The sequence below is a fragment of the Pinus tabuliformis genome, chromosome 5_2, assembly GCF_031772625.1.
Source record: "Pinus tabuliformis cultivar Carrire ecotype Pingquan chromosome 5_2, CPIR1, whole genome shotgun sequence".
NCBI classification, from domain to species: domain Eukaryota; kingdom Viridiplantae; phylum Streptophyta; class Pinopsida; order Pinales; family Pinaceae; genus Pinus; species Pinus tabuliformis.
In genome coordinates, this window is record NC_142306.1 from 289,524,410 (window position 1) to 289,538,060 (window position 13,651).

The 13,651-nt window shown below is 31.6% G+C and overlaps 1 protein-coding gene across 1 annotated transcript; it reads left to right on the plus strand.

Moving 5' to 3' along the window:
• The first annotated feature begins 8,181 nt into the window (after positions 1 to 8,181).
• LOC149158683 (protein LURP-one-related 8-like) lies at positions 8,182 to 9,654 on the plus strand. Its single transcript, XM_089433361.1, has 3 exons — positions 8,182 to 8,577; positions 8,693 to 8,935; positions 9,028 to 9,654. Exons 1-3 carry the CDS (start codon positions 8,326 to 8,328, stop codon positions 9,196 to 9,198), a joined length of 666 nt encoding a protein of 221 aa, XP_089289487.1. The 5' UTR covers positions 8,182 to 8,325; the 3' UTR covers positions 9,199 to 9,654.
• The last annotated feature ends 3,997 nt before the right edge of the window (positions 9,655 to 13,651 follow it).

Genomic DNA, 13,651 nt, shown 5'->3' on the forward strand with positions numbered 1-13,651 from the left:
GGTAGAGGAAAAATATAAATGCACACTAGCGGCTTGGAATACAGTGTGAAAACTGAAAGATGCATGATGCCTTGGTCTTCAAGATCTAGAGATTGGTGATAATGTGGTCACATACTCCCTCCAATATTATTCTCCTCACCTTGGCTACATTTTTCTTCCACTAAGTAAGGTTTTGGGCATCGGATTCCATCGGTTTTGCAACATCTCTCTTGATGTATTGTAGCAATCCATTGTCATCGAATACGTCTTCTGTGTGATGAATTAGTGTTTCCTTCCAAGGCATGGTCTAGCCTCAGCCCGTTGAAGGTCGTCTTCTAACCTATGAAGAGATCCTACTACACTGAACTACAAATTTGAACCTCCTAAGAAACAACTTGGAAATTATTTCTCTAATGTGAATCTTGATATGATACCATGTAGAAATTATGGCGTATATTTGCAACTTCTCGTTAATTTTTTATCAAAATCACAAGACACAAACCTTCTCTAATGCTCTATGGAAGTTGACTCACAATTTAGAATAAAAAATTCAGACATGCAATAAGAAATAACACACATGGACACAATATTTTTCCCAGGGAAAACAATCTTCTAAAAACCCCAATTCTTTCTTGCATTAATCTAATGAATATAAATATATTACAATTGCTTTTCTCAATTGAGCACAACCTGTAAGGAAATAACCTATCTCTCTGCTCACTGAGAAGCTCTGACTTAGATTTAGTCAATTTTTTCCTTTGCTTGAGCCTATATTTCCTTAAACAATTCCTTGAGAAATTAGGCCCCTATTATTTATGAATCTTTTCAAAATGGATTGCATATTTCCCAAGGTTGATCATGTGAATTCATGCAACCCTTGTACACTCAAGACTAGTCTACAAATGATGTTACACTGCCTTGGAATCTCCACCATAGCTGGGGAACTCGAATTCTTCACATGCACTAGATATTTTGGGTTGATTGATTAGTTAACTGGATGATCATTGAGTTTGAGTGAAGTCCCACTGCGCAACTCACCTTCCATTAGTTCCTTGAATAATTAGAGCTAGTTTAATTGGAAACAAGTTGAGATAACTAGCTTTAATTGCTACAAATTGGAAATCACACATGCTTAACTGAACTCTAACTCATCCAAATTGAATTTACTAAGTAAACTAGGTGAGACAAGCCATGTCACACAAGTTAATTGCATCCAAGTCGTCTGCTGATGTGGAAATTCAAATGTTATCAATTTAATGAAGGAAAAAACAAATTAAGAATTTCTTGGTACATTTTTCAATAATCCTTCACGTGAATATAATCCATGTTTCTGATGAAAGTTAGAAGTTCCATCACAACAATGTACTGATAAAAACAATCAATAGACAGAAGTATCATTCAAAATAAATAAAACAGTAAAAAAAACACATATTAGAACACAATTGATAAAGACCCTGAAAAGTACTCCAACTATGTTACTGCCTATCCATGTTCAGTGAAAGTTCCTCTATCGCTCCACTCATGAAGAAAAACTATGTTGTCAGTGTCCAATGCCCTAAATCCCATCAGTTTTTTTCAGCCTACATCGATTCACTTCCTAAAGAACCCATCAATAACATAAAGATGAACCCCTAATCCTTTACCTTTACCTTTTTCACTAGTGCCTCATATTGAATATTTAAAGACAAAATATTTATTTTTTCTTAAAAAATTATCTTAAAATCCCCTTGTGTGTAGTAGTGAGGAATGTAGTGACCGACAAGTTGTCTCTAATCATATCAGTAACGATCGAACGGATAGAAGAGGAATTGATGTTCAAGAAATATTTCCAAGAAAAGTTGTTGTATTCTTCAATGTTGGCTATCCTCACAAAATGAAGAGACCAACAAATTGTTATCTTTATAAAAGATAATGTGAATGGTAAATGAAATATAAGCCTCTTTATATGTGTGAGACAATAGTATCCGACAAGGTAGCAGACTTAGGGTGCATTGTCATAGTCAATTTTGTAGTCGTTAGATAATATTTTCTTAAATTGATTTGGTTTTGTCTTAATTTTTAATTGTCTTAAATAGATTTCCTCTTAAGTGGCCATTGGCTTAAATATAAAGTTTTGTCTTAAAATATTTTTGTCTCAAATTGTTTTGTCTTAAATATAATTTTTTGCCTTAAAATAATTTTGTCTTAAACTGTTTTTGTCTTAAAATATTTTTGTCTCAAATTGTTTTTGTCTTAAATATAAAGTTTTGTCTTAAAATAGTTTTGTCTTAAACTGTTTTTGTCTTAAATATAAAGTTGTCTTAAAATATTTTTTTCTCAAACTATTTTTGTCTTCAATTTAAAGTTTTTTGTTAATTTTTTTTGTCTTAAATATAAAGTTGTCTTAAAATATTTTTGTCTCAAACTATATTTGTCTTCAATTTTATAATTAAGGCAATTTAATTATATTATATTTTTGTGTAAAAATAACTAAAATAAAAAATTGACTTTTTAAGACAAAATATTTTTTTTGTCTTAAAAAAATGAGTTAAAAGTGCCCTTCGGGTATTAGTGTTCAAAGAAGTCTCAAGTTACTAGTTTATATATGTGTGGTGTTTTAATATTCCTCAAAAGCTTTGTTTTGAGAATAAAGAGGTAGGAATTTTAGTTTTTTTTTTTTTTTTAAGACTTAAAAAAGGTGAAACATGATATTTAAATACCTTTCCACATTCTCATTGAGACTAGCAAGGGGAGAGTTCAAAATACCTTTAGTCCTCCTTGTTGCAATTTTGTTAAAATAACTTCTTTATGCTATGTTCAATTTACAAATGACCCTTTACTAGATCACCTTCTAACTCAAATGAGACCTTCCTTGTAAACAAAAAAGTGAAAGTTGTTTATTTTTAAGGCTAAATGACATATCATGCAAATCTAGGAAGCCATTTTTCTCTTGACTTGGAGTTCATCCTAAGCGAAGACTTGGTTCTTTCAGATGAAATAGAATAAGAGTAAGGCCTTAGGTGATGCCTTCAAATTCGACAACTTACTCGACCACCAACTATCCTCCATAAGACCGAGATATAGCAACGATAAATATCCCATCTCAGTGCCGTAATGGTAGAACATTTTTCCAAAAAAACATTCCATCTAATGGTATGGATTTCTTACGAAACATGTGACTTTTAAACTTCCCATATGAACTCTATCCAAAATGATACCTTCACCCTAAAAATCCATCACATGTGCATCTAATTGTCTTTGAGAAGGCCTTACCTTCACCCTAAAATCCCATCACCTCTCCCTCTAACTGTTCCTCCGATCACAAAGTAGCGAAATTAGGATCACTAATCTTGATGACTATGATTATACTTGTAGCTCATAAAGGAAGGATAAATTTATTTAGGAAATAAGATATTTACCTGGAAACACATGATTACATGCAAACCAATTCTTGTCCAATAAAACCAAAAAATACCCTACTACAAGAAACATCGAAGTCAAAATTTTCCATTGTCGGATGGATTATGCATAGACTTGCATCCATCTAATCCAATCTAAAAATAAATATAGCACTATGTACTTTTCCACCAACACTTTTCTCCACAATATTTTTCTTGTTAGGGAGTTTCACAATGATTTTTTAGCCAAAGATTTTATGAATATAAATGTATTTTTTATGCGCCATCCATCTTGTTGTTTTCCAATTGATAACATGAGATCTTAGATACTCCCCTTTTCCATTCTAGAGATAATTGAAGCATGTTTTCTGAATTTTATTTAAGATTCCAGATGGAGCATGTTCCATTAGGTGCCAATAAATTAAAATAACTCCAAGAATTTTTTTATCTGAACCAATATTCCACCTAGACTAATCCATCTATTATACCAAAACTTGATTATTTTTTTAATTTCCGAAAGAAGCTAGTTCCATTCTATAACTTAGCTTAGGCACTATATTCGTTTTCGGAATATAGCTTAGGTATTTGATGGCTTTTTCTAAATCAAAGGAATTTATAGAGAAAATATCAACCATGTATTCTTATAGGTCCTCATCAATGGTCGGAAAATCAAGGTTTTCTTTAAGCACATTGAACATCATCATGTTGTAGCACAAAATGGATATAGGGTTTCCTTTAGTTTTTAAAATTCAAATTTTGAGAAAAAATGAAATAACAATACATTGTCTAATAAGAACACATATGTTAGTTTATCAAGCACAATTTTTAAGGATTTTAGATATTTTTCCATATGGCTTTGATAAGAGCATGATGAAGTCTTTATACTATTAAGAGAAATGGAAGGGGGAAATTGGGCACCCTTGTTGCAACCTCCTTAAAGATAGAAAAAATATGAACACAAACCATTTATGAGAAGCAAAAAATCATTTGATGTGCCACATCCAATTATTACTTTACCTCCTAGTAATAAAACCCAATTTGTAACATGATTAGATGGAGAATAACAAAGAAGCATGGTCATAGGATATAGATAAGTCCAGTTTGAGAACAACTATTGAATACTTATTTGTTTTTATTGAGTTTAGACATCCTAGGAGGTACCTATTGTTTCATTAATAATTCACAATTTTCGTCTAAAATGATATTTGACGAAATTGATTTGATCCTTATGGATATCAAGTTTCGAATATTTTTATACAAGAAATTAGAAAGGGAAATAGGCTTGAGACCATTAAAGGTATTGTGATAATTGAATTTTGGAATCAAAGTGATGAAAGTAGAGTTGATGCTCTTGAAAAATTATGAATTAAACATGTCTCCTCAACTACTAACAAGAGGTCATTAGTAGGAGTCTCAAAAATGTCTGCAAAGAAATCTATCATCCTACCATCTAGATTAGGGCTCTTATGTTGTTTAAAATAACTCATGAATTCTAATAATTCTTTCTCTGTGAGTAGCTTAAAGATATCTTCATTCATCTCCTCATCAATAAGGGTAGGGAATAGGCTAACTAAATGAAGGACCTTTCTCATATTTATATGCCCAAATTCTATAAATATTTCTTTGAAATGTTAAACACTTAGATTAAAAAGTGCTTGAAATCGTATTTTTTGTACCCTCTTTCATCTGTGAACTCCCAAATAATAATTCTATCTTCCCTATACATGGAAAAATGCAGAAAGCCGTTAGTATTTCAACTGCCCTCATTTATCCAAGGTGCACGACTTCTCAAACTCAAATCCCTCTTAGGTCATAGGAGCACAAGCTTATTTATATTGTCCATATGCTTTTACGAGAATTTTTGTAGGTCAAGGGATGTAAATAGATATTCAAGCATATTCCCTTCTGAAATTCCACCCTGGTTGTGGGATGAAATAAAACCACAAACTCATGCTCCAAAACCAATTTTTCTTTTATGGATGACCAATATCTCTCTCTCACTTATATATTAATAAATATTTTGTATATTGTAAAACTATAATAATAATCTAATCTAATTTCAATAAAAATACAAAACTATGTAAATATATTATGAATTTAAAATTACTATAAATTTAAATTAACTTTATTTTTCTAAGTAAAACTAATATATTAATAAAACCATAATGTACAAAGAGGCACTGGTCCCTGAGGTACTAGGTCAGCGATATGACCATTTGAAGCAACAAGTCTTGACATCGCGACTGCCCCAGTTGGGTAAACCAGTCCGAGAACGAGATAAGAAAAAAGTTCATTTTACCCATGCACGGGCTACAGTCCCAGAAATCAAAATTTTTAACCAAAATTAACACTGTATAAAGACTTTAAAATTTAGAAAGACAGCCATACTAAAACCCACTGTATAGTTCAGAATTAACCACAGTAAAACAACCCAAGAGAGCTAGAACTCGAGACCTGAGCTGGACGTTGCACTCAAAATTGACCATGGTAAAATTGAATAAAAATAAACAAAACTGAAACCCAGAGCCCGACACGTGACCTGGCATGTAGCAGCTTGGTGGCTTAGGTTGGTGGCTTCTCTTCCATGATTAGACACTAGCCATATTCTTCTGAACCAGTTTCTGTTGCTTGCCCGCCACTTGCAGTGTCGTGTGGCTCACAGTCCTCCACTTGTATTCCTTTGTCTTTCCTAGTGGTGTCACTTCTCAGGTTCTACTGTCAGCTACTGGATGGGTGGTCCATGACTCTTGGTGGGTGGCTGGAGCGTGGCTCCCCCTAAAAGTTGACGAGTGATGGAGGAGACTGGTTCATTTCCGGGCTGAGCTTTGGTTATGTACATGAGCCAATTTCCTCTCTGAAGTCCACTATGATGGTGGCAATGATGACTGCCTATTCATGGTGCAACGAAACCTCAATTGAGCTTACTAGGAAGAAGCAGTGGAAGTGGTGTGCTGGGCGACTCTACCTGAACGTTGAACCTCGCGGGTGCCCATACTACCTCGGTCACTGCGAGTGTCCAAATAATGGCCAAGGAAGCAGGAAGAGGAGGGGCTTGGGGGAGGGGAGGCGGATGAGGAAGTGGAGACTGTAGGAGGCACAGTCGAGGGGCGATTGGCGCCACCCGGACTACCACCTCGCCTGCACCAGATTCGATGGCATTGTTGCATGATTCTTCGACTAGAAATTTGCAACAAGTGTCAAGTATCGGGGGCAAGAGGCAGGGCAAGAACGGTGGAGGGGATGTTGAGAGGAACAGGGTAATTCAAATCCGGCCTAGAGAGAGGGGCCGAGACCTCAAAATGCATGTTGCAGAGAAAGGACTGAGAAAAGTGGTGACCATTGCCTAGGTCGACGTAGCAGAGGAGTCTGCAACGTCTTCCTGTAGTGGTGCGAAGGCTCGGGTCTGCGGTAGAGGGGTGGAAGGAGGAACTGAGAGGCTGCATGGGTAAATGCAGGGGGCTGTGCTCCATATTTCTAAATTTGGAGTGAATTTCTCAGTTTTCACAACTAGTTGATGGCGTCGGCCGAGGAGTAGTAACGTGCCTTAAATTCGCATAGGAAAGGGCACAAGTTGGCATATGGATCAGCCACCTACTTGTCTGGTGGATGAGGTGCATTAAATGTTCATCTAACACGAGCATACGGGGAAATTTAAATTAACTTAGAATAAACATGTAAATACATTATTATTTTAAAATTGATTTAAATTTAAATTAACTTATAATAAATATATAAAATATTTAATAATTTCTCAAGTAACTATTCACACATACATTTTGACACCAATCCTTAAAAAAAGAATTTAATCTCGATGGAAATATTAAAACATATAAACACACCGTCAATTCAAAAGGAAGAGAAATTTATACTTATTTTAAATAATATATCAAATATTAAATAATTTTTTTTCAAATATATTTATATGTAAATAATACGTTATATTATCTCCTTAAAAAAATTGAATTAATTTCAATGATAAGATAAGACGTAATAAAATATTCCCTATACATATTTGAGAGGCTACAATTAAAGCGTATTCCTATAACATAACACGGTGAGCATGAGAATTTAAATTAATCTCTACTAAATGTGAGAATGCATAAAATAATCGGTGAGATGGTTTTGTTGCTGTTTGTGTGGTCCAAGTAAGAGCGCCATCAAATATTCCTTTATTGGTTGCTTTTCTCCAAAACCGTCCTCTGTTAAATTTAAATTTACGATGAGAAGACCTGAGTCAGCGGTACATGACAAGCTCGTGTCAGTCGTGGGATGGATATAATGGATGGAATTACGAAATTTTCTAAGTTAAGATGAGAAACATGAGTAAACATTACAATGACAATCTGGTCTCTATCATGGGAGACCTATAATGCAAGAAACTTAAATTCAGAACCCTATTCGTTGATGTTGATCACACATTTCTAGTCTCTACCATGGGAGAGTTATAAAGTAAGAAATTGAAATCAAGAACCCCATTCGTTGATGTCGATGACACAATTCTTTTCATAAACTGTGTTTGAAACGACCTTCGTTCTTATCATCATAGTTAACATATTAATTCCACCTTAACAGCGACCGCCAACTAATGTTTTGTACACATACGGACCACTAGCTGCAACTTGCCCTACCCTAGGTTTTAAGGAGTGGTGACTCCTATTCACAACCTTATTATAATGTAAATATAAAGTTGAATAGACGACCACCAATAAAGTTCAGACTTCGTTGGCTTTATCGCTATGGTTATCATCTTTTAAATATATCATAGGAGCTAGTAATATATTTTATTTTTAGTGAACATGAGAGATGGGAATTTCAAATGCAATGGCAATCCCAGTATAAGAAGGGATCAAGCAGAGGGGGAATCAGCAGTAGTTGACTACGTGTTTCATACACATTATTCATTCCTTACTCATTTCCCTACACTTGATCTCTGTCTTTTTGCTCCTTCTGCCTCATATTCTCAGGAAGCATGAGTCCCAAGATTCATCCACACGAACCAGAGTTCGCCGGGCATGCTTGGATCGACGATAAGGTCTCCAAGGCGTCTGCCACAGCGCTCACAGTGTGGAAAAAGTCTCTTGTTTTCAGCTGCAATGGCTGTACTGTTTTCGACTCCAGCGGCAACCTTGTGTTTAGAGTGGACAACTATCCTTCAGATCCCCAGGATCAAGTCGTTCTCATGGACGCTGCAGGAGTGGCGATCCTCACGTTGCGGCGGAAGGTATGCAAACATATATAATATCTTTCAAATTGATCTTCGTTGTTTTCTCTTTTGAAGAACAAAATCTCTGCAACGTTTGAAAGCACACTGAATTGTATTATTGTATGTGAAACAGAGGCTGAGTCTACAGAATGAATGGCGAGGATTCTTAGGAGAGTTCCGGGATGGCCAGAAACCATTGTTCGTCATTCGAAGGGCGCCATCTCTGCTAATAACCAGAAAGAGCTTAGCAGAGGTGTACATGTGTACTTCTTCGGCTAAGAGCAAAATGAAGAAGACGCCCGATTACCATGTTGAAGGATGTTATGCCAAGCGTTGCTTCACCATTATGAATAGCTTTAACGAGGCCGTTGCAGAGGTATGTATGTTACAATCTATATGTATGCTCAGAGTTATTAATTGGGGTGTGTTCATGCCAAGTTCTGAAAATATTTGGTGTTTTGCTTTCAGGTGAAGCCAAAGCAGGTGAGACCAGAGATAACGCTGGGAGGAGATGTGTTCAATCTGATAGTGAGTCCTGGCGACGACCAAGCTTTGGTTATGGGATTGATTATCGCTCTCGATCAGATCATGCCGTCGGATTGGTACCCGAAGGAAACGGAGAGAAGGAATATGTTTTAGGGTTTCCTCCTCTCTCGGTATTCTTGGCATTCGAAATTCCAAATTCCGATAAAGAGGATTTAAAGGTACAGAATCCCACTTCGGAATATGTGAGAATTGTGGAACAGTGTGTTTCACTCGAATGTGACGCCATGTTTAGAGTAGGTTAGATCAGTAGAGTCAGCAAACTCCTTTCGGCCTAGGATAAGGATTCTTGACCTTGACGATATACAACTTGTCTTCATTGACAAAGCCGTAGCCCTTGTTTACCAAAGCCAACGAACTCGTTGCCGCATTCCCATGTGTATGTCGTAAATTGAAGCATTTGGTGCTCCATTGCCATGTGCATATTGGTATTTGAGTATTGTACAGTAAGATGGATATATTTATTTTTTGTTGGGGAAAGATGTGTATGGTCATTTTCAGTTGAGGAATTTTCTATGTAGATGGTATGTAAATTGATTTTTCTAAGGTAAAATGGATATGATTATTTTTTGTTGAAAGGCATGATTGTCGGATTTTTAGCTCTCTACTGTCATTTAGCCTTAAACATCTGAAGGGTAATTTTCAAGTGAGAAGCAACGCTCATGGAGTGTCATTGAATTGGATACTTTCTTGTTGTGAATGTACGACTTAGATAATCTATGTTAAACACTGATGGATACCTTTCTATCCATTCACCAGTCGACGTAATTGTAAAGGGAGTCCATTAACCAGCGAGCAAATGTGAAATAATTTATAAACCCTCAAAATGTATGAAAACGACTTTTATTTCTTGATCAATAAAATATAGCAGGTATTTCGGAGAATAAGTTTGTGAGAACTTACTTTAAGTTAATTTTCTGATTAAAATATCTTAAATACATACTAATACATAATTTGAATATTCTATGATACAAAATTTATATAAAAGAATATGTTTTTGGAAGACACTTAAACATGTAATATCATGGCTGGTGTTTTATATACTTTTTTATAAAATCATAACCATATAGATTAAATTTATTATTAAGAAATTTAAAATGCAGGGCCTGAATAATTTATGATATAAAATTTATAAAAAAAATGTTTTCAAAAATACTTAACAATATTATCATGGCTACTTCATTTTATATTATATTACATATATATTAAAATTCTTAATATAATATTACATATATATTAAAATTATTATTATTTAAAAGAACTATTTTCAAACATATCTATATTTGAGTAGGAACATTGCAACTTTAGATATTTTGTTTTTTCAATTAACAATCTATTGGCAAGTAAACATTGTATTTACTCCTAATCTACATTCTATTCAAAACAGAAACTTATCTCGACCTTCTTTGACTCGGTGTAATTCTTTTAAACATATGTTTCTTTCAGTTAAGAATTCACCAACTATGACACAATGTGTAACTATAACTAAAATTTTATATTTTCTATAATGTACATTTAAAAGCAGTTTAAATGCCAATTCATTTGTGCTTCCCTATTCCAAAATTTCATTAACTTATTTAGAAAGTTAATTCTCATTACATCATTTAGAATAGTAATTTGTATGGTAATTTGTATATAAGTATGAATTTATTTTAATTATTAATCTAAATCTAATATTTAGATTTGGTATGAGGAATTAAATTTATTTAACGTACAAATCATTTTTATTATAAAATTATATTATTCTATATTGATATTAAAATATTGTATTTATAATTTAAAATGAAAATAAAAAATTTATTTTTATTTTTTTCCATATTAAATTATAATATAAAATAATCTATCAAACATAATAAAATAACCAAAATAAATAAAACATATATATTTATTATTATCTTTTATTATAATACATTTATATTTTATTATTATTTAAAAAAATAATAATTAACATAATTTTAAACATAGCCACACATCACCTTCATTTTAAACTATAAAATAAGCTTTCAAAACAACTAACACAAGTACATTACAAAACAACTAACACAAATACAGTAGGTATCAATTAGCAAAAATACCTTATGTATCAATATTTTGTATCAATTATATGGAAATATCTTTCTTTCATTACAATAACCAGGACATGCCTCTCATTTAAAAAATTATAACCTAACAAAATTGTTGTGAGTGCTTTCATATAAACGGTTGTTACTTCTCCTGTACTTGAAATTGGCTGATGACATGCCCTTCACCTTATCTTTATTATTGTGTTTTAAATGTAGCGTTCTCATTATTTTTAGTTATAAAGGTTATGAGTGGCTCCATAATTGTTTTGAAATGGTCTTTTAAAATTTGATAGTATTTCTTCAAATAATTATAAATGTAATTATATTTTATTGTTTTGACATGATTTTTTAAAATTTGATAGTAATTTTTTAAATAAAAGGTAGTTATAAATGTAATTATATTTTGTTGTTGTGATTATAATGAAATGACTTTATTTTATGAAATGATTTAGTTTTTATTAAATAATAATTATTTATTATAAAAATACATATTTTATTCATATTTATATATAAATACAAATAAATAACAAGTTTTTTAATAAAATATATGACCTATCAATATTGCACATCTTAAATATAAAAATTATATAGTGATCTTTTTATGACTATCATTTGTTACCTAATAATCACCTTATCGTATCCTTTCCCTCCTTAAACGAGATAATTATGCTTTGATGATAAGACTGAAATTAATTAATTTTTTTTTTCCTTGTTGAAGCTGAGGTTAATATATCTTTGGATTTTTTGATTGTATTTTACCATATTGGTTAGAATAACATTATATCATATTATTTCTCTCTTTAAAGGAGATAGTTATGCTTTCATGATAAGACTCTGAAATTAATTAAAAAAAAATTCTTCGTTGAAATTGAGGTTAATATATTTTTGGATTTTTTTTATGGTATTTCAGTATATTGGTTAGGAATAAAATTATAATGAAATAAAATTATAATAAATATTAAAATAAAATAATATAAAAAAGATATCAATATATGTGGTTTCCTCAATTATAATTCTATTTTAATAATATGTAACTGAATTAAAATTTCTTCATAAAAAAGTTTTTTTTTTTTAAAAACAAAATTCTAGTATATAATTCAACATCAAATCTATAATTTAATGATAAATAATTTAAATTTACTATAAAATTACAATATTTTATAAGATAATTTAAAAAAAAAATCTCTATCAATATTTTAATATTTTATATCACTTATATAGAAATAATCATTTTATATCACTTATTTTGTATCACTTATATAGAAATAATCTCTTTATACCTCTGATTTATAAAATAGCCAACCAAATCATTGTGAGTGCGTCCTTTCATTACAATTACCAAGATATACCTCTCATTTAGAAAATTATAACCTAACCAAATCGTTGTGACTCCTTTCATATAATCCTTTCATTACAATAACCATGTTATACTTCTCATTTAAAAGATTATAACCTAACCAAATCGTTGTGAGTGCTTTCATATAATCGGTTGTTACTCACCCTTTTATTAGCTACTTCAAATTGCCTCATGACATATCCTTCACGTTATCCTTATTCTCAAGGACATGATGTGTTTTAAATGTAGCGTTCTCATTAATTTTCATTATCAAGGTTATGAGTGGCTCCATAAGTGTTCTGAGATTGTCTTTTAAAATTTGATATTATATATCAAGGTTATGAGTGGCTCCATAAGTGTTCTGAGATTGTCTGTTTTAAATGTAGCGTTCTCATTAATTTTCATTATCAAGGTTATGAGTGGCTCCATAAGTGTTCTGAGATTGTCTTTTAAAATTTGATATTATATATCAAGGTTATGAGTGGCTCCATAAGTGTTCTGAGATTGTCTTTTAAAATTTGATATTATTTCTTTATATAAGAGCTAATTACAAATTTATTTATATGTTGTTATTTAATTTTTTATTATAGATTGTGATTATAGTGGCATGAGTTTCTTTATTGGATGATTAAATTTTTATTAAATAATAATTATTTATTATAAAAATATGTATATTTTCATTATTAAGGGTATACGTACAAGTGAATAATATGTTTTCCTAATAAAGTATATGACTTACCAATATTGCACATCTTAAATATAAATATTATATAGTGATGGTTTTATGAATATGCTTTGTTATATATTAATTACTATATCATATCTTTTCTTTTTTAAAGGCGATGAGTTATTTTTTGTTGATAAGATTTCGAAGTTTTATTTTTTTTTGTTTCTTTCTCTCTCTGGTTGATGAAATTTATATATATTTAGACTCTTTGATATTAAGAATTATTAGGTACTTTAGCATATTTGTTAGAATAAAACTATAATGCAATTTGATACTTAAGAACTATTATGTACTTTAGCATATTTGTTAATATATTCGTTAGGAATAAAATCATAATGTAATAAAATTATAATGAATGTTAAAATAAAACATAAAATGAAACAATATAAAGGAGACACACATATATATATATCGATTCTCTTA